Genomic DNA, 22675 nt, shown 5'->3' on the forward strand with positions numbered 1-22675 from the left:
GCTTAATGTCCCAGATAACCACAATGAGATGGTCACTGACCTCGAACCAGACATCCTAGAATGTGAAGTGAAATGGATTCTTAGAAAATCTGAGCAACAACAAAGCTAGTGGAGGTGACAGTATTTCAGCTGAGCTATTCAAAATTTTAAAAGACAATGCAGTAAAAGTGCTACACTCAATTTGCCAGCAAATTTGGAAAACTCAACAGTGGCCACAGGATTGGAAAAGATCAGTTTACATTCCAATTCCAAAGAAAGGCAATGCCAAAGGATGCTCAAACTATCGCACCATTGCACTCATTTGACATGCTAGTAAAGTTATGCTTAAAATCCTACAAGCTAGACTCCAGCAGTATGTGGATCGAGAACTACCAGAAGTACAGGCAGGATTTCGAAGAGGCAAAGGAACTAGAGATCAAATTGCCAACATACGCTGGATCATGGAGAAAGCTAGGGAGTTCCAGAAAAACATCTACTTCTGCTTCATTGACTATGCAAAGCCTTTGATTGTGTGGATCACAACAAATTGTGGCAAGTTCTTAAAGAGATGGGAATACCAGACCATCTTATTTGTCTCTTGAGAAACCTATATGCGGGTCAAGAAGCAACAGTGAGAACTGGACACGGAACCACTGATTGGTTCAAAATTGGAAAAGGAGTCCGGCAAGGCTGTATACTGTCGCCCTGCCTATTTAACTTATATGCAGAGCACATCATGAGAAAGGCAGGGCTAGATGAATCAAAAGTTGGAATTAAGATTGCCGGGAGAAATATCAACAACCTAGATATGCAGATGATACCACTCTAATGGCAGAAAGTGAAGAGGAACTAAAGAGCCTCTTGATGCGGGTGAAGAAGGAGAGTGCAAAAGTTGGCTTGAAACTCAACATTAAGAAAACCAAAATCATGGCATCCAGCCCTCTCAATTCCTGGCAAATAGATGGGGAAGAAATGGAGTTAGTGACAGATTTTATTTTTCTGGGCTCCAAGATCACCTCAGATGGGGACTGCAGCCAAGAAATTAAAAGACGCTTGCTCCTGGGGAGGAAAGCTATGGCAAATCTAGACAGCATACTAAAAAGCAGAGACATCACCCTGCCAACAAAAGTGCGTACAGTCCAGGCCATGGTTTTCCCAGTTGCAATGTATGGCTGTGAAAGTTGGACCATAAGAAAGGCTGAGCGCCAAAGAATTGAGGCCTTTGAACTATGGTGCTGGAGAAGACTCCTGCGAGTCCCTTGGACTGCAAGGCGTTCAAACCGGTCAGTCCTAGAAGAGATCAACCCCGACTGCTCTTTAGAAGGCCAGATCCTGAAGTTGAAACTCAAATACTTTGGCCACCTAATGAGAAGGAAGGACTCACTGGAGAAGGACCTAATGCTGGGAAAGATTGAGGGCAATAGAAGAAGGGGACGACAGAGAATGAGATGGCTGGATGGAGTCACTGAAGCAGTAGGTGTGAACTTAAATGGACTCCAGAAGATGGTAGAGGACAGGAAGACCTGGAGGAACGTTGTCCATGGGGTCGCGATGGGTCGGACAAAACTTCGCAATTAACAACAACAACAACACGAATAAGAGGAATATACACAGCCTCTCTCTCTCCCAAAAGTATTTTCTCTGTAGTATTATTTCTAATCAAACATGATAGGTGATTTCATATTGTCCTGGTTAGTTCTTTGCAACCTAACAAAAGAAGAAGTCTTTTGGTGTGCTTTAAGAGATATGTATCAAGCACCTACCAAATTGGTATTGCATAGAATACACCCAGGACCTGATTTCTTATCACTTCCATATTATGTACATGTGAAAATTGACTAATTCATCTGTAGATGCAGTTCATAGCGATCTGAATACTGTGACTCAGATCATCAAAAAAAGCCAGTCCAGACCTGCTTTGGGAAGACACGAATTCTATTTCAAAGCCAAATATTGGTTGCTGTATGGAAGCCACATTGAAATTTCCATAAAATATTTTTTTAAGAACAAAAGAAAAGCCTTATACTAGAGAAAAGATTACAGTGACATAATCTGAATAAAACATTTCTTTTTGCAAACTGTCTCTATAGGATACTTATCACTGAAGTCCTTTACAAACATTTCAACTCTAACACAGATGACAATGGAATTCTTTTTTGGAAAATATTACCTGAACATGTGAAGTTGTAGTAGTTGCTTTAATTTTTTCCACTTGCTGAACCAGAATGTCACAATATAACCTAAGTTCTGCCATTTTTGTTTTCAACATTTCAGTGTTTTCTGTAAATTCTAAATTAAATTTAAAAAATCAGTCACAGTTGTTAACATTTTATTTAATCAAAGGCATCTCCAATGACTTCTTAACAAATAAACATTTTTCCAAAAAATATTCTATTTAGAAAAGTGACCATTTAATTATTTAATAATTAGGAATGTATAAAAGAAAACTATGAAACAGTGCATTAATTTTGATGCTAAAATAATTTGCAAAGTTTCAAATTAAAAAGAGTTGTCTTTATATAAAAATATAATATATTCTTAAATAACAAAACCAGATCTTTTTTAGATCTTGTTTTAAAGATAGATTTTGATAGGTAATAACTTTTCACTTGGCGGAAATTAGAAGTAATATTTGAGTAAATGCATTTTTTATTAAAACACATTCTTCTTACATTATACATTACTATAATGCTTTTAATTAGTTAATACGATTTATAAAAGAAGGAATTCATTGCTGTGCAGTTGTTAGATTGTCAGGTACTAAGGAGACATTCATACTTAAATCTCTATTCAGCATAAAGATTCCCAGGGACAGAAAACCACAGAGATGATTTTGAAAGAAATAAAATAAAGCCTGTTTAATAAAGCTTTTGTGCAACAAGTAATTCAAAGACTGGAAATGTACATAAATAGAAAATGTTATTTTGGGGGAAGCTGAGAAATATTTTATTAAATTAGGCTCCATATGAGAATTGCTTGCCTTTTTCTTTTAATGTCCGAATATCTGTCAAACAAGCTTTGGCAGTTCCCAGGGCAACCAACCATTTTTGTCTTTCAGTTGTATCTTTAGCTTTTAGATAAAAGCACTGTTGTCCAGGAATGATCAAATCCATGCGTATATTATCTATAGAATGAACTAATATCAACAGAGTTAGGTTGGACATGAGACTCTCAGCCAAGATTTCTTCAGTCACATATAGATTGACTAACCTGATTCAGACACAACCTGTCTGGTTATATACAGCCTTTTTCTGCCTTTTTCTAAATCAGTGGTTCTCAATCTTTTTATACGGCGACCCCGGTCATAAGGACGCGCTGCGCATGCGTGACGTGCATGCGTGACGTCGGCCCATGCACGGCGCACATGCGCGGCGGCGCCCCCATGCACGGCGCGCATGCGCGGTGCCGCCAGCTGAGAAAAAAATGGTGGATCGCGTTGTTTGGCAACCCCCGTAAAATGGTCGTTCGACCCCAAATTGGGTCGCGACCCACAGGTTGAGAACCGCTGTTCTAAATAAACCAAATGAAAACTCCTGGAATTACTAATCATAGTTCTTTTCTAAAGCCAAATTTATGGAAAGGACAAACAGAACAAAATTAGAATCATAGATCCATAGGCAGAATCACAGTGCCCTAGGAATGAGTAAGTGAGGAAGTGTTGCACACCGTCTTAAGATCTGTATAACATATTTTGGATTAATAAAGCAAAATATGGATATATATCATATTAAGGATTTCCATGTTTTCCACTTTCTTGTCACAAAAATTCTAGTTTACCTGATATTACAGTTTTCTTTTAATTTCATTTCTTCATGGAAATTAATTCTGGGTTTCATGTCAGTTTAAAAACTAAGCTAATAAATTATTGTCCCTGTTGATTAACTGATAGTAATGCAGAGGTCTTCTTTTTCACATCTAACAGGAAATAAAGCAAGATAAGATGATTTTTCATGACAAAGTGGAGGGAAAAAAAGCACAGGAACATATTTGGAAAAGCATGGGTCTATGGTACTTTCTCAGATTCCTATACATGGCTTGTGAGTTTCTAAACAAAGTCATTGAATCTAATAAGCAAGAAGATATACTTTGTGGATCTTGTTTCTCTACCTTGAATTTCACAAACTGCCATCTGAATGCTCCCTTTACAGCCTTTCCAAGCATCTTCCTTTGAGTCATAATAGGATAACACCCCTCCTGCAAGAAGGAACCACCGAGGTTGCCAGCCTGGAAAGAAATAAAGCAGTTTTTTAAAATTACAACTGGAAAAAATGTATTATTTTATTGCAAGTCAAAGAATAAGCCTAAACTGGTTCCATGGTTAATGAATTTGCCCTAGCAAATACTATACATTGTATAAGAAAGGTAACATATACAGATCACATCATCACATCAAATCAGGAGTTAACTTTAATTAGGGAAGCTGACTGAGGAATTCTGGGAGTTGAAGTCCTCACATCTTAAAGTTGTCAAGATTAAAAAACACAGATTTAGAAGCAGTTGGTTCCAAAAGACCATTTTGCTCAAGAGACTGCAAAGCAATTAAGAGAATAATAATGCTATTATTCTATTACAGTTTGGGTGTCCAATCTGTAGCCTCAGGAAGGTTGCAACTTTTCAAGGTTTTTGTTAAACAACCAGTCCCTTCCTTAGCCGTCATTAATTTTTATTTCAAATATAAAATTAAATAAAATGTTGTAGGTGGAAAAAGATTGATGTGAAAGGGGAATCTGTTCATTTAACTATTGAAGGGAACTTTACTTTTATTAAAATTCCACACCAGATTTGCTTTTATATTAATTATGATACACTCTACAACACCCACAGATAAACACATCTCAAAAAATTTCATAACAACTCCTGCCAAGTCCATCCCACATATGGATTTGCATACTATCCAATGTGCCAAAGCTATTATAAAGGAATCATCTGTGAGAAACAGATACCTTGTATACATCTGTTCAAAAATTCTGTTTGCACTGGTTTTAGTGAAGCTGTCATTCAAATTAATCAGTATTAGTCAGTATTGGTCTGACTAATACTGAACAGGTAGTCTAGGAATTGAAGTCCTGCTCACCTAGATAGCTTTGGGTTAAGTAAAACTAGGGTACGGATAGCAATCTAACTTAATCTTGCTTGCAACAGTGTACCAATACACATCCATTAAAGCAGCATTCAGAATCCCCCCCCCACTTTCCCAGATTAATGACTCGATGTTCTATCTAATACTAAAAATATAAACATATTACTCAGTAGAAGGTACATAGATATCATGAACTTCTGATGGAGGGCTGAGTGGGAAGGGAAAGAATTCAGTTACTCAAAACAAGCTGTTTAGTGGGGAATGTTACGAATGTGAGAGCCACAGAGAAAAAGAGGAATCATAAAAAATAATTATAAAACAAAATGAGACAATACTAGATCCAAACTAGAAATAATTAACCAATATTGTATTTTTTCTCCTTTGTATTAAGGCAGTGATTCTCAACCTGTGGGTCGGGACCCCATTTGGGGTCAAATGACCATTTCACGGGGGTCGCCAAACCACGCTGTCCGCCATTTTTTCCCCTTTTCCCTAGCTGTCCTACTCCCTCTTATTGATGGCCACACCCATTTGGGGGTCACCACAACATGGGGAACTGTATTATGGGGTCACGGTATTAGAAAGGTTGAGAACCACTGTATTAAGGCAACTACGGTATTTAACCTGTATACAAAAAAGCAGCTTTAGATCTCAAGAGAACAGAAATTATCATGTAAATAATCATACAATTCAGTAGATATAAGCTTTTAATTAATCACTGGGTTGTTGATTATCATAAATGTTGTTATGATCATATGCTAATAAGGATCATAAATCATGCTCTTTTGTCTAATTCCAGCAGAAGAAATGTTCTTTCTACATGCAATGCATTTATATTTTAGGTGGCATGTTTAACTCCAATATGTGTGAGACCATCTGGGTGATCATTCTATGATGCTATTATATCTTGGATCATGGCATATAGACAGAAGGAAGAAGAAATGGAGCATTTCTTTATATTTCAGCTATGGGGTCTTGAATAAACAAAATCACAAGTTTAAGTGTTGTGAATGTTAATGTAACAGAAAGCATAATTTATAAATGCAAACATACAAAGAGAGTATTCAAAACTTAACAGTGACTTTTTAAAGCATTAAATTTTAATATAAAATATTGTATTTTTAATATTATTTTTATATAAAATATAAATGTTTAATTGTAAAGAATGGTTTATTCTTTTTTAAAATGCTCCCTGAATTATTTTGTTACTTTTATTTGAAAATTCTAAAAGGTATACTTTTGGAGAACACTTTTCTATATTTTTCCAAGGCAAACGGATTTTAATTAAGATTTAATTAAGACTTATTCCATATGAAGGACATTTTCTCCATTATGATGTGTCCCTAGCTTGGTCTTTCAGGTCTTCCAATGGAGTACTCACTGCCACTGTAATTGAGTCTTTCCACCTTGCTGCTTATTGTCCCATTCTTCTCTTTCTTTCCATCTTTTCCAGCATTAGAGTCTTCTTGAGAGAACTACGTTTTTACATAATATATTCAAATTGAATGATTTGAGCTTGGTCATTTGTGCTATGAATGAGAATTCTGAATTGATTTATGATCCATTTGTTTGTTTAATAATAATAACTTTATTGTCACTTTGAATGTACACCAATCGGCATACATCAAAATGAAATTTTGTTGCATACATCTCTCAAAGGGTCACCACCTCTGATATACACTCCTTGTTCGCGGCCAGCTCAAGTTTCAGATCGTGCATTTTAGTCTCTAGTTAGTCTTTAGTCTCTATGTTAGTTCATTTGGCTGAACATGGTGTTCTCAAGAGTCCTCTCTGACATTAAGGTCCAAAGGTATTAATATTCCTCTTCAAAGTCCAAATTTCACTTCCATAAAGTGTCATCCCTGATCTTTGTAGGTATAGACACATCATGGTATCTAAATATCTTTTCCAAGAACTTCATGGTTGTTCTATCAAGGGCCATCCTGTGCTGTATTTCTGGACTGCTGGTTCCTATATTATTGATGGATAATCCTAATAAGCAGAAGCTAGACACTACTTCAATATCCTCACTATCAATCAGAAATACATACACATACACACACACTTGACATGAGAAGAGAAAGAGATTATTTCATTAAAAGTATCTATGAACAATCTTAAGATATAACATATGAGAAAAATTGTTCCGTCAAGTGCTAATGTTGCAGGATTGAACAGATTTATAAGAAGACATTATAAAAGGTAAGAATAAACATTATAAGAATACAGTTTATAATCTGAAAACAAAAGAAAGTAGTGGTTTCTTTCTAATCCCAACTATACTTCTTCTAATGAATGGGTTTCTAATATACATACACAAACATACAATGACACATAGTAGAAGCATCCACAAGATCCAGGACTTTTATCAAAAATGTTGAAAGCAATCAAGACCAGTGCAGTGTAAATGCCACTCTTTTATCCATGCATACAATATCAAGACACATGGAGAAAAGGAATTTATATTAGGTAAGTTGGTTTTGGCATTTGGCCCTTTTAACCTGCCTTGGAAATGCCTCTTGGAAAAAAGAAACCTTACAATCATATAATTACTACTAAAGCTATTTAAATTGATCTAAATTTTTGTTTCTCAAAATATTACTAAATTACAACTCTCAACTCTCATCTCTTATGCTAGGATGGCTAAAGTTGATGGGAACTATAACTCATCAATAATTGGGGATTATATGCTCTAGAATAAGTATATACATTTTTAGAAATCTACAGAAATCGTAACTAAATATTAATAAATTCTGTTTAAGTTCTGTTTCTAATTTTTAAAGGATAGCTAGGGAATTGCAATGAATTTCATAAAAAATCAAGCACAGAAAAGAAAAAAGATCAAATATGAAACCATGATTCAGATGTGATTGTCAGAATCAAAGTTTGTGAATACTTTGTATTCAAAGTATAAGAGTGACCCACACTCTGTGTCTGCCTAACACATTACAGAATAATGTTTTTGTTGATCATCTGAAATTTTAATGAGGATGAATCCACCTTTCCATTCCTGTATGGATACACCAATCCTTTATCCATATTTCAAACTTCAACTACTGAATTGGTTTGGATCTTTGTTAGACACATTGATAATTGTGTTCTTAAGTATTGTATGTTGACTTATTGAAAAGAAAGTTTTGCTGCCCAAAACCTCTATATTAGATTTGAACTTAAACTCAGTTAACCAGTCCTATGATTCTTTAAGTGCAAAACAGGCACACAACAACATTTAGTATTAATAAAGGCATTTATAATTATAACACTGAACAGGTTGAATAACAATAGATACAAATAGTTTAAAATAAATATATAATAACTTAAAAGAAACGTATTTGCTCACACTAACATTATTCACTCTTTTATTACCTTGGACTATTATTAACCACTCCTGATTCTTGTTCTATAATTCAGGAAGAAAAAAACATGACACTCCTTTTTTATACAGTATAATGAATATCTCTTTCCTAAATTCATCCTCCTTGCACTTTAGACTGTTTATAATGTAAATAAATCTTTTTAGAGAAAAGTGTATTTGTTCAAGACTGTAGGATCATTCTATTACAAAAATAAGCAGTGTAACCGTCTTGCCCACAAACCAAGCTAGAATGATCGTATTGTGAAAAGATGAGCACAATCAAATTATATATGTTGGGCTAAAAAAAAACACTTAACCAAATAAAGCCAAAGCAATGGTAAACAGACTTCCATTGTGGAAAAAACTACTTGGAAATTCCTTTTTGTAAAAAAATGAAGGGCAGAAAAAAATTCTTAAAATTCTGAAAATAATAAAAGGAGACATAAACTGGGATACGTCACTAAAGAAAACAGCTTAACAGTAGCCCTCACCTCTAGTATAGTATTGGAAAAATTAAAACTGGAAATGAACCGAAGTTAGTAAGAATGCTAAGAATGAAGGAACAATATACCATCTGTTCATAAAGAATGTCAAAATGTTAACTAGTAGCAAGAAAAAGTCAAAATTTCTTCATTTATAGATTGGCTTAAACATCTTCCAACAAGACACTATTTTTTCCCTGCAGAATTGCCCAAATCAGGACGAAGAGGCAGGACTAAAACTTTAAGGTGATAGATATATGTTCAAGGAATATCTATTGACTTTATTTTTTAAAATTTATTTATATCTCATCTTTATTATTTTTATAAATAACTCAAGATGGCAAACATATCCAACTCACCTTCTTTCTCGTATTTAGATTGACTGGTCCAAAGTTACTCAGCTTAAGTAGGGACTTGAATTCTTTAAATGAGTTTAAATCTCTAGGGCCCATTGCATTGCATCTTAAACCGTCTGGGAGAAATTTACATGGATTAATTCTAAGAATTTCTGAAGAACTAGTGACAAGCCAAATAACTGGAAGAAGGCAAATGTTTTTATCTTCAAAAAGGCTAAAAATTAAGACCCTGGGTATTAAAATCAGTCTCACCAAGATGATTCTAGAAAAAATGGCCAATTTATGAACACTCTGAAAGCAATGCTCTATCATAGATAGCATGGAAAAATCAGTCATATCAGGCAAACGTTACCTCATTTTTTGATTAGGCAACTTCCTTAGCAGATTGCATGAACACTGTACACATAATATAGCTAGCTTTCCTGAGGACACTAGAACAGCTTGATCGCATTGTACTGCAACTAAAAGAGAACTAGCCTTATATATGCCATTGTTTATTTACAGTGCATTCAGAAAATATTCAGATACCCTTCACTTTTGTCAGTTTTGTTATGCTGCAGCCTGATTCTACAGTTGTTAAAATTCATTTTTCCCTCATTAATCTACATGGAGTACCCCATAATGACAGTGAAAACAGATTTTAGAAGGGTCTATAAATTTATTAAAAAGAAAAACCTAAAATATCACATTGGCATAACTATTCAGACCCCTTTGCAACAATATTTGAAATTGTTGTCATGTTGGAAAGTGAACCTTCTGAGATCCTGAGGGCTATGGAACAGGTTTTCACTTAAGATATCCATTCAGCTTTCCTTCAACCCTGACCAGTCTCCCAGTCCCTGCTGCTAAAAAACACCCCCACAGTATGATGCTGCCACCACCATGCTTCATTGTTGGGATGATATTAGGCAGGTGATTAGCGGTGTCTGGTTTCCTCCAGATGTAACATTTAGATTGAGGCCAAACAGTTCAATCTTGGTTTCATCAGACCAGAGAATCTTGTTCCTCACAGTCTGAGAGTTCTTCAGGGCCTTTTTTGCAAAGTCCAAGTGGGCTTTTATGTGTTTTGCACTGAGGAGAGGCTTCTGTCTAGCCACTTGCCATAAAGCCCAGATTGGTGGAGGGCTGCAGTGATGGTTGTCCTTCTGCAACTCTGTCCCATCTCCACACAGGATCTCTGGAGCTCAGTCAGTGACCATCGGGTTCTTGATCACTTCTCTATGGTCCTTCTCCCTCGATTGCTCAGTTTGACACGGTGACCAGATCTTGGAAGAGTCCTGGTTGTGCCAAACTTCTTCCATCTGAGAGTTATGGAGGCCACTGTGCTCTTAGGAACCTTCAGTGCAGCAGAAGTTGTATTGTAGCCTTCCCTAGATCTGTGCCTTGCAATAATCCTTTTTCTAAGCTCTGCAGTTCCTTTGACATGGCTTTTGCTCTGCTACAGTATGCATTGTCAGCTGTGAAGCCTCCTATAGAGAGGTGTGTGCCCTTTCCAAATCATGTCCAATCAATTTAATATATCACAGGTGGACTCCAATCAAGGTGTAGAAACAAGCCAGCAACAATCAAGAGAAATGAGAGGTACCTGAGCTAAATTTCAAATGTTGCTGCAAAGGTCTGAATACTTATACCAATGTGATATTTCAGTTTTTTCTTTTTAATAAATTTACAGACATTTCTAAAATTCTGTTTTCACTTTGTCATTATTGAATATGGAGTATAATGAGGAAAAAAATGAATTTCAACCACTGTAGAATCAGGCTGCAGGATAACGAACTTGACAGAAGTGACGGGGATCGGAGTACTTTCTGAATGTACCGTATGTTCTTTTGTATTTGATTCTGTTTAAATTTGCTATTCTTATAATCAGATTTTTTCTTAATAATCTAATCTTTGATCAAAATAAATGAATTTAACTGTCTGGATTTCAGCAAAGCAATTGACACAGGCATTCTGATTAGCAAGCGAATGAAGTGAAGCCTGAATAGAACAACAACTAACTAAGTCAGTGGTTTTCAACCTGTGGGTCGGGACCCCATTTGGGGTCGAACGACCATTTCATGGGGATCGCCAAACAACACAGTCCACCATTTTTTCCCCCTTTTCCTTAGCTGTTCTACTCCCTTTTATTCTATTGGCTTTTGAAAGCCAATAGAATAGACTCTCTTGAATAGAGTCTAATTCTATTGGCTTTCAAAAGCCAATAGGAATTGTCCAGGCTGTCTCTGCCCTGCTGAGCCCTCCAAAAGTCCCATTCTGCAAACGGTGCTGCACCAGTTGAGTAGTCCTCGACTTACGACCAGTTGAGTAGTCCTCACTTATGACCGGTGGGGGGTCGCGGCATTAAAAAGGTTGAGAACCACTGAACTAAGTGAATACATAGCCTACTCAAAATAGTATTCACAGATTATGCATTAATTAGAGAGATTAAGCAGAAAGCCACCAGATTTAATCCTTAGTTTGTAATACAGGTTCTCTCCAATTTACAACCATTCAAAGTTACAATGGCACTAGAAGAGTGATCTATGCCAGCTTTCACACTTACGATTGTTGCAGCATCCCCATGGTCACGTGATCAAAATGCAGGCATTTAACTGGCATATATTTATGACAATTATGCTTTCCTGGGGTCATGTGATTACTATTTGTAACCTTCTCAGTCAGTTTCCAAGAAACAAAGTAAAAGGGAGAAATCAGATGTTCTTCATGACTGCATGAAAAAAATAGCTGCAGTTCTCTTAACTGTGGCAAAAAACTCATAAAACAACCTACTTAACAACTGCCTTGCTTAGCAATATAAATTTTGAGCTCAGTTTGGTTGTAGGTCAAAGACTATCTGTATTATAAGAAAATCACAAAAAACTGATTAAAAATGAGTAATGAGGATGATCAGAAGATTAAAAGCTAGTTTCATAGAATTTGTCCTATGAAAACAGCTTTAAAAAATCTAACCTGGAGAATGTATTTACATAATTTATAATAACTATGTCTCTGACTTGTCTACTTTTTAAAATAGGTTAGAAAAAACTGTAGATGTTCTTCATTCATAGTTCACTACACTGGTAGCACTGTATAGTTGCTTCCAACCACTTAAAGCTGATAAATACTAGGTAAAAAACTTTAGATGGTACATAAAATCCCTTTTGCTTAAATCAAATAAGATGCACTGTCCCTCTTTTTTCCAATTCTTTCTCCTTTAGGGGCAGCATCTGCATGGTTTCCCACAACTACTCCTATTTCAGGACTTGAATTTAACTTTAGCATGCGAGTTTTTTTCCAGGACTACACTGTCCTCCCAAATCAGGATCTTTGATTTTTAAAGGCAAAACAGCAGAGCCCAGACTCCCACCCTCAGGCCTTTGTAAAGCTTAGGACCTCCAACTGTCAGCAGCATGTAAATTGGGCACCCAGAACAGTTTCCTTTTCTTCTTAGTTGTCAAAGTCACCACCTCGCTCTTTTACCTAGACAGACCAGTTTCCAGCTTCAAGTTCACGATTTGCCGAGATGGCGCAACTTAAGCGGGTCAACAAAGACAAGGTAGGACCGGTAATACTCACCGCTTAGATAGTTGGTCCATTTGTATAGTACCCCCTCCATAATGACAAGGTCCCCCCCATCCAGATCTGCTTGGGACAGGTGAAACCTTGTCCCTGGCCTTCCCCCGGGAAACTTTTAAGCTCTCAGCCCTTCAGCTGAAGCACGGACAGCCAAGGCCATCCTGAGGCTGGCAGAAGTCTGGCCCGCCTTCCTGTCTCCTTCCCCGCCCTATTTCCCCCCTCCCTACCCTACCAGCCAACTAGGTAGCCTTACGCTACTAGAGTAGAAATGCAGGTTTAATTACTGCTACGGGCTTTGTTCGCCCCGCAGTTACGTAAATACGTTTCTGAATGCAAAGTTTACATATGATTGGAGAAAAGGCGTGGTTAGAACACCAAGGGAGCGGATGAGTTCTTGGGAACCAATGAGAATCCGGATCCATGCGTGGCGTCAGTCTATGATGGTATTCCGAAACCGGCGGTATTGTGTTGAGGGATTCCAAAATACATGCGCGTCGTTCTCTCGCTGGAATTTTTGGGAGACCAATCGCCGCTCGGCGATGAGAGCTTCCTTCACTTCCCCCCCCCCCCGCAGATGAACAGGTCAGCTTCCCAATTGGAGTGGCTGGCGTAATACCCAGCCCTCGCGTTGAGCCAACCAGAAAGGAGAGAGAAAGAGGAGAGGTGGCTATTAAATGGATACGAATGCTTGGAGGAGATTTGCCTGCTTTTCTGCGGGCTTTAAGACCACATTTGCCACGTCTGCGGATTTGGGGAATGAGAGTGAAAGCTGATGAGATACAAAGGTTGGGAGGAAGATCGCCTCCGTGTTTAGCCTTTTCCATCTCCACCTTTATTGCAACGGCCGATGTTTTAAAATCCTTTGAAGTGGAATTTTCAGAAGATACAATTTAAGCATACTAGAAAATAAAGAGAGTATGTTTTAGAGGGGTTTTTTTTAACAAAGCAATCTGAAATCATTCCTTAGTAATGAGGTAATATTTGAGCATTGTTGGATTTTTTGTTTTAATGGCCAGGTGCATATAAGGTCATGCGGGTTGCTTTTCAGTCTGTGAAAAACGCATCTTCAAGTAACCAGAATGGAAGGTACCTTTTGGATTCTCTTTGCGACCGCGGCTTTTGTGACTGGCGCTCTCATTCCAGAACCAGAAGTCAAAACCGAAATTCTCCATAAACCTTTCATTTGCAAAAGGAAGACCAAGTTTGGAGACCTGATGTTGGTGCACTATGACGGATATTTAGAGAAAGATGGCTCACTCTTTCATTCCACGTGAGTATTTATTCTATAAATTCAGACACACTAACCAAACAAATCACATTTTTGTTCAATGCAATGTATGAATTGAAACAGTATTTACTATAGTAGAAGATATCTTGGCTTTTCTTATTATTATTCTTTGAAATATGGCCCTTAACATACCACCAAGTCAACTGTAGTCCTGGGCCAGAAAAAATGGCACATCAAAATGTATGATGTAGTCTTAATTGGAAATATTTGATGGCTTTATTATAGGGATATTGGGCCTAAAGGATATTGTGAATTTACTCAGTTGGGTCATAACTTTTGATATTACTACATATACTTTTTTTCTGAATTCTGAGGTTTTCCTTTGGATAAGACCACTTTAACTTTTTTTTTATTTGTAAATCCAGAAGTACAGTACAGCATTCTTACAGCAAAATTCTGGTTAACTACAGTAAGATCTCTCTTTCCCTTCCTTTCTTTTTGTACTATCATACTTTTATAAATATAAATTAGTATAATACAGTGTTCTTAGTTTATGGATCATGACCCCTGGAGGTATATGAACAACATAGTGAGGGTCATTTGTTTTAAAATTTGCTTCAGAAATGGTGTCATCTTAAGTATTATTTGGCTTACAAATCAGTTTTCTATCTGTTGCTTTTTCTTGGGAGAGGCATAAGAATTCTATGGACTACCAGGTATATTGTGTATTCTTTAGAACAGTGGTTCCCAACCTTTTTAATGCCGCGACCCCAACTGGCCGTAAGTCGAGGACTACTCAATCGGTCGTAAGTCAAGGACTACTCAACCGGTCGTAAGTCGAGGACATTCTGCAGCACCGTTTGCAGAATGGGACTTTTGGCGGGCTCAGCAGGGCAGAGACAGCCTGGACAATTCCTATTGGCTTTTGAAAGCCAATAGAATTAGACTCTATTCAAGAGAGTCTATTCTATTGGCTTTCAAAAGCCAATAGAATAAAAGGGAATAGCACAGCTAAGGAAAAGGGGGAAAAAATGGTGGACTGCATTGTTTGGCGACCCCCGTGAAATGGTCGTTCGACCCCAAATGGGGTCCCGACCCACAGGTTGAGAACCACTGCTTTAGAAGTTTAGATTATGTACTACTAAACTCTTCTGTCTGTAACTTTTAATTGGATGAAGCAGTCCATCAAAGGGCAACAATTTTTGAACCAAGTAATTGGATACATTATCCATTATTCCCATGGGATAGAAATTTGCAGATCTGTGACTACTTCCATGTTTCTGTGCTGTCATCCGGAGGTTCTGTAAACCAGTCCTAGGTTCTTTAAACCTTAGCCCTCCAGATGTGGAATAGACCAGCCCCTCCTTCAGCTGCTGGAAATCAAGTAGACAAACCTCATCCTAGTCCTCTGGGGACTAGGTAGACTGATTCTATTATCAGTTGCTGAAAAGCAATCAACTGCAAGAAGTTGGACATGGCTCTCATTTCCACTGCTTTTTTTTTTGCCCTTGGTCATTCTGTTTCTCGGTTAAGGTAAGAAATATTTTGTGAAACAATGACCCAATAGCTCACGAGATGTCTAGTTACATTATAAAACATTATTCTGAAATGATTGTTTATGTGTGAATTAAATATTTAAACATCATTAAATGTTAAATATCTTTACAGGATATTTAAATTTATCTCTTACAGTCTATTGCTAAATCAATTTTTAATTTTATGTCAGTAGAGCACGGCAGATTTCAAAGAGTTAGTGTTTTACTAGAAATGAAATTGACACATATTTTTTTGTATTTTGATATCTGTTAATTAAATTAACTAATTGGGTTCAACTTCTGTCAAATATATTGCTTGCCTCTGCCATCTCTGCTGGTAGTATGCTTATAGTTTCTGGATTATATGTATTAGTGACATTCAGTATTTTTAACCATTAACGTAACATATGGATAAAAGAAACATATTAAACTAATAAGTACTATGTGTTACTAAGAGAAATGATGTCTGATGTTTATTCTGACATTTTGAATTGTCAGCAAGGTCTTTCAATGGATATTTCTGTACAAAAAGAATACAGAAAATGAATGAGAAGGCTGTAAGTATAGCAGTTATAAAGAACAATTGTGGATTAGAAAATAAATGAGAAATGAGAGAAATGAGTGGGGGGGCATCTTTGTTAAATTTCCAATGAAATAATTTATTTTATATTTTATAAAGCTTTATTATAGTTATTGTTTCATTTAATATATAGAATAAATGCTAATTATTAATTAAAAGCATTTTTGTGAGATTCTCCACTCCCAATTTATCATGTAAGGGCATTGCAATATTGCAAATTTCTAAAATTCCTGATATGATACATTTAAGCTAATGATTGTCATGAAGACCCTATATTTCAATTAGTGCAAACATAATACACTACTTATTTTTGTTTGTATTGTTTTATTAATAGTTTCAATTGCTAAACCAGGAGAAAAGATCTAAAAATCTGTCTCTTTCACAGTCTTTTTTATGTGCATGTTTTAAAATGGTTTAGGGCCCTCCAAAAATTGCTGAATTACAACTCCTGCAGCCATACCTAGCACAGCCAAGGATGAGAACTGCTGTGAATTTAGTTAGCAAGGGCTTCACATTCCTCAGAATGGATTGTTCCATGAAATAACCCATAGGATGATATAATTCTATTTGCCATGTGAATTACTAGAAAGAAATAGAATAGGATGGCTATTTGATTAGCCTGTCATTAGCCTGTGAGAACAGAACACTAAAATACTAAATCTCTGGTCTGATCCAGCAAGAGGATTTTTTTCAACTGAATGTCCTAAGTGAATGTTTTCTTTGTTTCAGTCACAAGCATAATAATGGCCAACCAACATGGTTTACTCTTGGTATAAAGGAAGTTATTCAAGGCTGGGATAAAGGTTTGACACAGATGTGTGTCGGAGAGAAACGCAAATTAACAATTCCTCCATCTCTAGCTTATGGAAAAGAAGGCAAAGGTAATAATTTCAGGTTCATAAAATCATATAATTATATTATTATGGTTCATAAAATCATATATGCAAGCAACATTTATCTGTTTATCCAGGTTACATAATCAATACAACTACATGGAAAGCCCAACATCTTTCTGTATCTTTTAATACATACTTGTCTGCATTTAATATTTTGAGAAAACCTCTGAAATATACCTTCAAATCAATCATGGGATGCTTTTAGAAAGGAAAGAAATATGCTTAGGCACTGCCTCCATAGCTCAAAGTTTGAATATTACTGAAAATCTTGGATAAATCTTGGACATAAAGGACATTTGAGCTAGAAGCGTTCTATAAGAAAAGGTGTATGTATGTGTAGGGGGAGAATCCAAATCCAAGACCAAAAAGATTCTTAATTGGCTACAGGAGACTTTTGGAAGTCTGGACATGTTTGGCCATCTTATAAACATTGACATTGCAGAAACAAAAGGTACAAAAGTACCTGTATATAATCCAAATGGGGCGGAGCTACAAACAGAAAATGTGTACATTTGTGACCATAGAACAGGGCTTTTCAACCTTTTCACCCATTGTACCACTTTGGGGATATGGCAACATCTGAGTACTACCAGTCGCCTAGCAAGGTGTCAAAAACTTGATAACCCCCCCAAAAAAAGGAAAAAAGTGATAAAGTACAGATAGTCCTCGACTTACAACAGTTTGCTTAGTGACTGTTCGAAGTGGCCCCCAAGGCACAGACACCTGCTTGCCCACCTGGCGGCGCTCTTCCTCCTGTTTGAGGTTTCCATTGCTGTGAGCATTTCTGTTGAGGATTGGCAGCAAGGGTGGGGGGAGGGGTGTTTGGTTTTTATTCCCATCTGCTGGGTGGCTGCAGCAGGTTTTGATCACTTCACATGACCCTGGGACACTGTGACTGTCATACAGTGGGGCAAAAAAGTATTTAGTGCAAGTTCTCCCATTTAAAAAGATGAGAGAGGCCTGTAATTGTCATCATAGGTAGACCTCAACTATGAGAGACAAAATGAGAAAACAAATCCAGACAATCACATTATCTGATTTGGAAAGAATTTATTTGCAAATTATGGTGGAAAATAAGTATTTGGTCACCTACAAATAAGCAAGATTTCTGGCTCTCACAGACCTGTAACTTCTTCTTTAAGAGGCTCCTCTGTCCTCCACTCATTACCTGTATTGATGGCACCTGTTTGAACTTGTTATCAGTATAAAAGACACCTGTCCACAACCTCAAACAGTCACACTCCAAACTCCACTATGGTGAAGACCAAAGAGCTGTCGAAGGACACCAGAAACAAAATTGTAGACCTGCACCAGGCTTGGAAGACTGAATCTGCAATAGGCAAGCAGCTTGGTGTGAAGAAATCAACTGTGGGAGCAATAATTAGAAAATGGAAGACATACAAGACCACTGATAATCTCCCTCGATCTGGGGCTCCACGCAAGATCTCTTCCCGTGAGGTCAACATGATACAAGAACGGTGAGCAAAAATCCCAGAACCACACGGGGGGACCTAGTGAATGACTTGCAGAGAGTTGGGACCAATGTAACAAAGGCAACCATCAGTAACACACTACGCCGCCAGGGGCTCAGATCCTACAGTGCCAGACGTGTCCCCTTGCTTAAGCCAGTACCTGTCCAGGCCCGTCTGAAGTTGGCTAGAGAGCATTTGGATGATCCAGAAGAGGATTGGGAGAATGTCCTATGGTCAGATGAAACCGAAGTAGAACTGTTTGGTAGAAACACAACTCATCGTGTTTGGAGGAGAGAGAATGCTGAGTTGTATCCAAAGAACACCATACCTACTGTGAAGCATGGGGGTGGCAACATCATGCTTTGGGGCTGTTTCTCTGCAAAGGGACCAGGACGACTGATCTGTATACAAGAAAGAATGAATGGGGCCATGTATTGTGAGATTTTGAGTGCAAACCTCCTTCCATCAGCAAGGGCATTGAAGATGAAGCATGGCTGGGTCTTTCAGCAAGACAATGATCCCAAACACACCGCCCGGGCAACGAAGAAGTGGTTTCGTAAGAAGCATTTCAAGATCCTGGAGTGGCCTAGCCAGTCTCCAGATCTCAATCCCATAGAAAATCTTTGGAGGGAGTTGAAAGTCATGTTGCCCAGCGACAGCCCCAAAACATCACTGCTCTAGAGGAGATCTGCATGGAGGAATGGGCCATCATACCAGCAGCAGTGTGTGCCAACCTTGTGAAGACTTACAGAAAACGTTTGACCTCTGTCATTGCCAACAAAGGATATATAACAAAGTATTGAGATGAGCTTTTGATATTGACCAAATACTTATTTTCCACCATAATTTGCAAATAAATTCTTTCCAAATCAGACAATGTGATTGTTTGGATTTGTTGTCTCATTTTGTCTCTCATAGTTGAGGTCTACCTATGATGACAATTACAGGCCTCTCTCATCTTTTTAAGTGGGAGAACTTGTACAATTGGTGGCTGACTAAATACTTTTTTGCCCCACTGTAACTATGAATCAGTTGCCAAACATCTGAATGTAAATCACAAGACTGTGGGGATGCTGCAACATTCCAGCTGATTGGCGCTTCTTCTGGGCTCAGCAGAAGCGCCAGGATCAGCACTGAGCTGCAGTTGAAGCCTGGCGCTGATCCTGGTGCTTCCACTGAGCCCTGACAGCTCTGCAGCTCCAGCCATCTCTCACTCAGGCTTGTGTGGTGCTGCTACCGGTTCAGCTCATTCCCCTCCCCCGCTACCACTTTTCTAGGATGCTCGCGTATCACCTGCCAGATGCCAATGTACCACAGGTGGTACCCGTACCACTGGTTGAAAAGCCCTGCCATAGAAGACTGGATATCTTTCTGTACTTACGATACGATAATATAATTAAGAGATTAGTCCACCATTCTGGTACCTTCAAGTATGCTAAACTATAAGAGCTGTAATTCTGATACATTGAAAGGTTCAATGAGACTAACTTTTAACTGACTGTGCATGGATTTGCATTCTAAATTAGTTAGACCTTATGTAACTCTCAGTACTTTTGATAATGGTAGGCAACAAAATGTGTGTGATGTTCTCAGTATTAGGCTTAATATAATCTCCATTTTATATATTTCTTGTTTACATATTTCTTTGGTAGGAAAAATTCCACCTGAAAGTACACTGATCTTCCACATTGACCTTTTAGAAATTAGAAATGGGCCAAGATCTCATGAGTCCTTTCAAGAGATGGATCTTAATGATGATTGGAAGCTGTCTAAAGAAGAGGTGAATATGTTAGTTTACAGAAAAGGATAACTAAGCTATCATTTCCCTTGAAGTTCTATGCAAATTTGCTATCTATAAATAAATTTTCATTATAAGCTGAGCTAGATTAGAACTGAAGAATTGCTCCTGCCTTCAGATTTCTGCTGCACAGTTATTCAACATATTATGTGTGAGAGAGTTTAGATGAATCAAGAACTAGGGATATGCACCTACCCTTTTGACCTTCCAAAACAGTGTTTCTCAACCTTGACAATTTTAAAGCATGTGGACTTCAACTCCCAGAATTCCACATGCCTTAAAATTGTCAAGGTTGAGAAACACTGTCCCAAAAGGCCTTGACAACTAGTCCTGAGGCCCCCAATTGGAGTTGTGGCACTTTGGAGGTGGCTGATGAAATAGGTAATATCACTTTGCCCTCTTCCTTTCCATTCCAGTTAGTTTTATTTTAATTGAATTTTAAATTTTTGATCCTTATTGTTTTAATGTTTATAATATGTTTTAATTATAACTTGTCCAGAGTCTCTTCTGGTAAGATGGGCAGCATACAATTTAAATAAATAAATATGTAGTCTTGGATTATATTCGATGTATATGGACTACTTTTATATTATGCTCATCCTACTCTTTTGGCCAACTAACAAAAGGATAATATCAATGTGAAAGTGTACTAAAATAAAGTCTTTCAATTACTGTGGCTTCTCTCTAGAAGTCTATGCTTATCTTCTCTGTGATTTTGAATTTTGATCTTTTTTCTTTGTCTCAAAGGTAAAAATGTATTTGAAGAAGGAATTTGAAAGACATGGTGCACCAATTAATACAAGTCACCATAATATTTTGGTTGAAGACATATTTAATAAAGAAGATGAGAACAGTGATGGCTTTATATCTGCAAGAGAATTTGTTTATAAACATGATGAGCTATAAAACATTGTGAAAAAGTTGACTTAGAAAAAAGCAATAGTTTGCAAAATGGATGTTTTTTTTTTAAAGTTTTGGAGCTGTTACTCATCAGTATGTGCATAAATTTTAACAGCTATTTTTCTATAAGATCTATTTCTTATACCAAATAATACAGTGTTTAAATATTGAATGAACTATTTGAATGTTTTCATTCAGATGGAAGCATTATTATATGTTTAAGAGCATGGAATTAAAACATTTCCAAAACCAAATATTACTGAAAATACAGCTGCTTGCTTTGAAGGATTCATTGAGAATATATCTGTTGTTCAAGTATTTCATTTCTGTGCTCTTAGAACTCTTAATATTTTAAATGATAGTTCTCACAATGTGCTAGTAGATTTCATTGTTTATATAATTTATACAGGACCAAACACTGCTTTATCAGCAAATCTTTTTGTAAAAAAATAAAACATTGCTTTTTGCTTGAAGTGATTACAGTGTCTCATATAAATAATCTAACACCTTATAGTAATTTTTGTTAAAGAAACCGTCTTCTTTTCCCAATTCAACAGAATGAAAGCAATTAAGGAGGGGGTTGGTTCTTGAATGCTAGTGCTCTGTCCAAGACCTAACTTAAAATCCAATAGATCCCATAATTGCAACTTAAAAAGATTTTTTCTCTTCTATATAAATCAAGTACAGTTTGTACAGTTCTTTTGAATTGGAGTTCAATTGCCAATTGAACTCAAGCTATTTTATTTGCCTTCCAAATCTGTTGATCTCTATTTTGAAAAATGAATGTAGCAAGAAAGTTGTAAAGTGGGGTAAAACTCACTTAACAAATTTCTGACTAAGCACCATAAATTTTGGGTTCAATTGTGGTCGTAAGTCCACAATTGGAAAGAAGGAAAGAAGCCACCACTGAGAAGGCTCATTTTCTTGGTCTGACCAATTGTATTTTCTTAATGGATAGGACCTGCAAAATGCCTTGCTTTTCGCTCTAATGGGCTGAGTAGATGCCACTGGGGAGAAGTGGTCCTTCAAATAAAGTAACACGGGATTTATTTTTAAAGATGATAACCAGCATCTTGAATTGCACCCGAAGCAAATTGGCAACCAATGCAGTTCAAAACTGCAAGATGAGAAGTGCAAATCTAGACTTGTGCAAAACTGCATTTTGAACCAACTGAAGTTTCCAGATACTCTTCAAGAGCAACCCCATGTAGAGTACATTATAATAGATCAGTGGTTCTCAATCTGTGGGTCGCGACCCCATTTGGGGTCGAACGACCATTTCACGGGGGTCGCCAAACGCAGTCCGCCATTTTTTTCCTCCTTTTCCTTAGCTGTGCTACTCCCTCTTATTCTATTGGCTTTTGAAAGCCAATAGAATAGAATCTATATTCAATAGAATCTATTGGCTTTCGAAAGCCAATAGAATAGACTCTCTTGAATAGAGTCTAATTCTATT

At 37.1% G+C, this 22675-nt stretch overlaps 2 protein-coding genes across 5 annotated transcripts in view; one reads left to right on the forward strand and one right to left on the reverse strand.

Annotated features, from left to right (window-relative positions):
• The window catches only part of PLEKHA8 (pleckstrin homology domain containing A8), a 31878-nt gene extending 18874 nt beyond the window's left edge, over positions 1–13004 (reverse strand). The window contains exons 1-5 of one of the 3 annotated variants that reach the window (XM_039341966.1): positions 12811–12986; positions 8426–8459; positions 4087–4203; positions 2960–3115; positions 2150–2268 (exon numbers count right to left, since the gene is read on the reverse strand). In XM_039341966.1, the coding sequence (XP_039197900.1) occupies positions 2150–2268; positions 2960–3115; positions 4087–4108 (297 nt within the window). In that variant the 5' untranslated portion in view covers positions 4109–4203; positions 8426–8459; positions 12811–12986. Of the gene's footprint in view, positions 1–2149; positions 2269–2959; positions 3116–4086; positions 4204–8425; positions 8460–12810 lie in introns of all 3 variants that reach the window. The other 2 variants (XM_039341965.1, XM_039341967.1) reach the window with 2 other exon arrangements.
• Positions 13005–13441: 437 nt separating this feature from the next.
• Positions 13442–21696, forward strand: FKBP14 (FKBP prolyl isomerase 14). Of its 2 annotated transcripts, XM_039341969.1 has the most exons (5): positions 13442–13725; positions 13827–14080; positions 16883–17034; positions 20174–20301; positions 21067–21696. In XM_039341969.1, exons 2-5 carry the CDS (start codon positions 13890–13892, stop codon positions 21223–21225), a joined length of 630 nt encoding a protein of 209 aa, XP_039197903.1. In that variant the 5' UTR covers positions 13442–13725; positions 13827–13889; the 3' UTR covers positions 21226–21696. The 2 variants fall into 2 exon arrangements, with proteins under 2 accessions (XP_039197903.1, XP_039197902.1); XM_039341968.1 differs by having other exon boundaries at positions 13443–14080.
• Positions 21697–22675: the final 979 nt, after the last annotated feature.

This window comes from Crotalus tigris, unplaced genomic scaffold (genome assembly GCF_016545835.1).
Source record: "Crotalus tigris isolate CLP2741 ecotype Arizona unplaced genomic scaffold, ASM1654583v1 scf7180000017774.6281472, whole genome shotgun sequence".
Taxonomy (NCBI): Eukaryota; Metazoa; Chordata; class Lepidosauria; order Squamata; family Viperidae; genus Crotalus; species Crotalus tigris.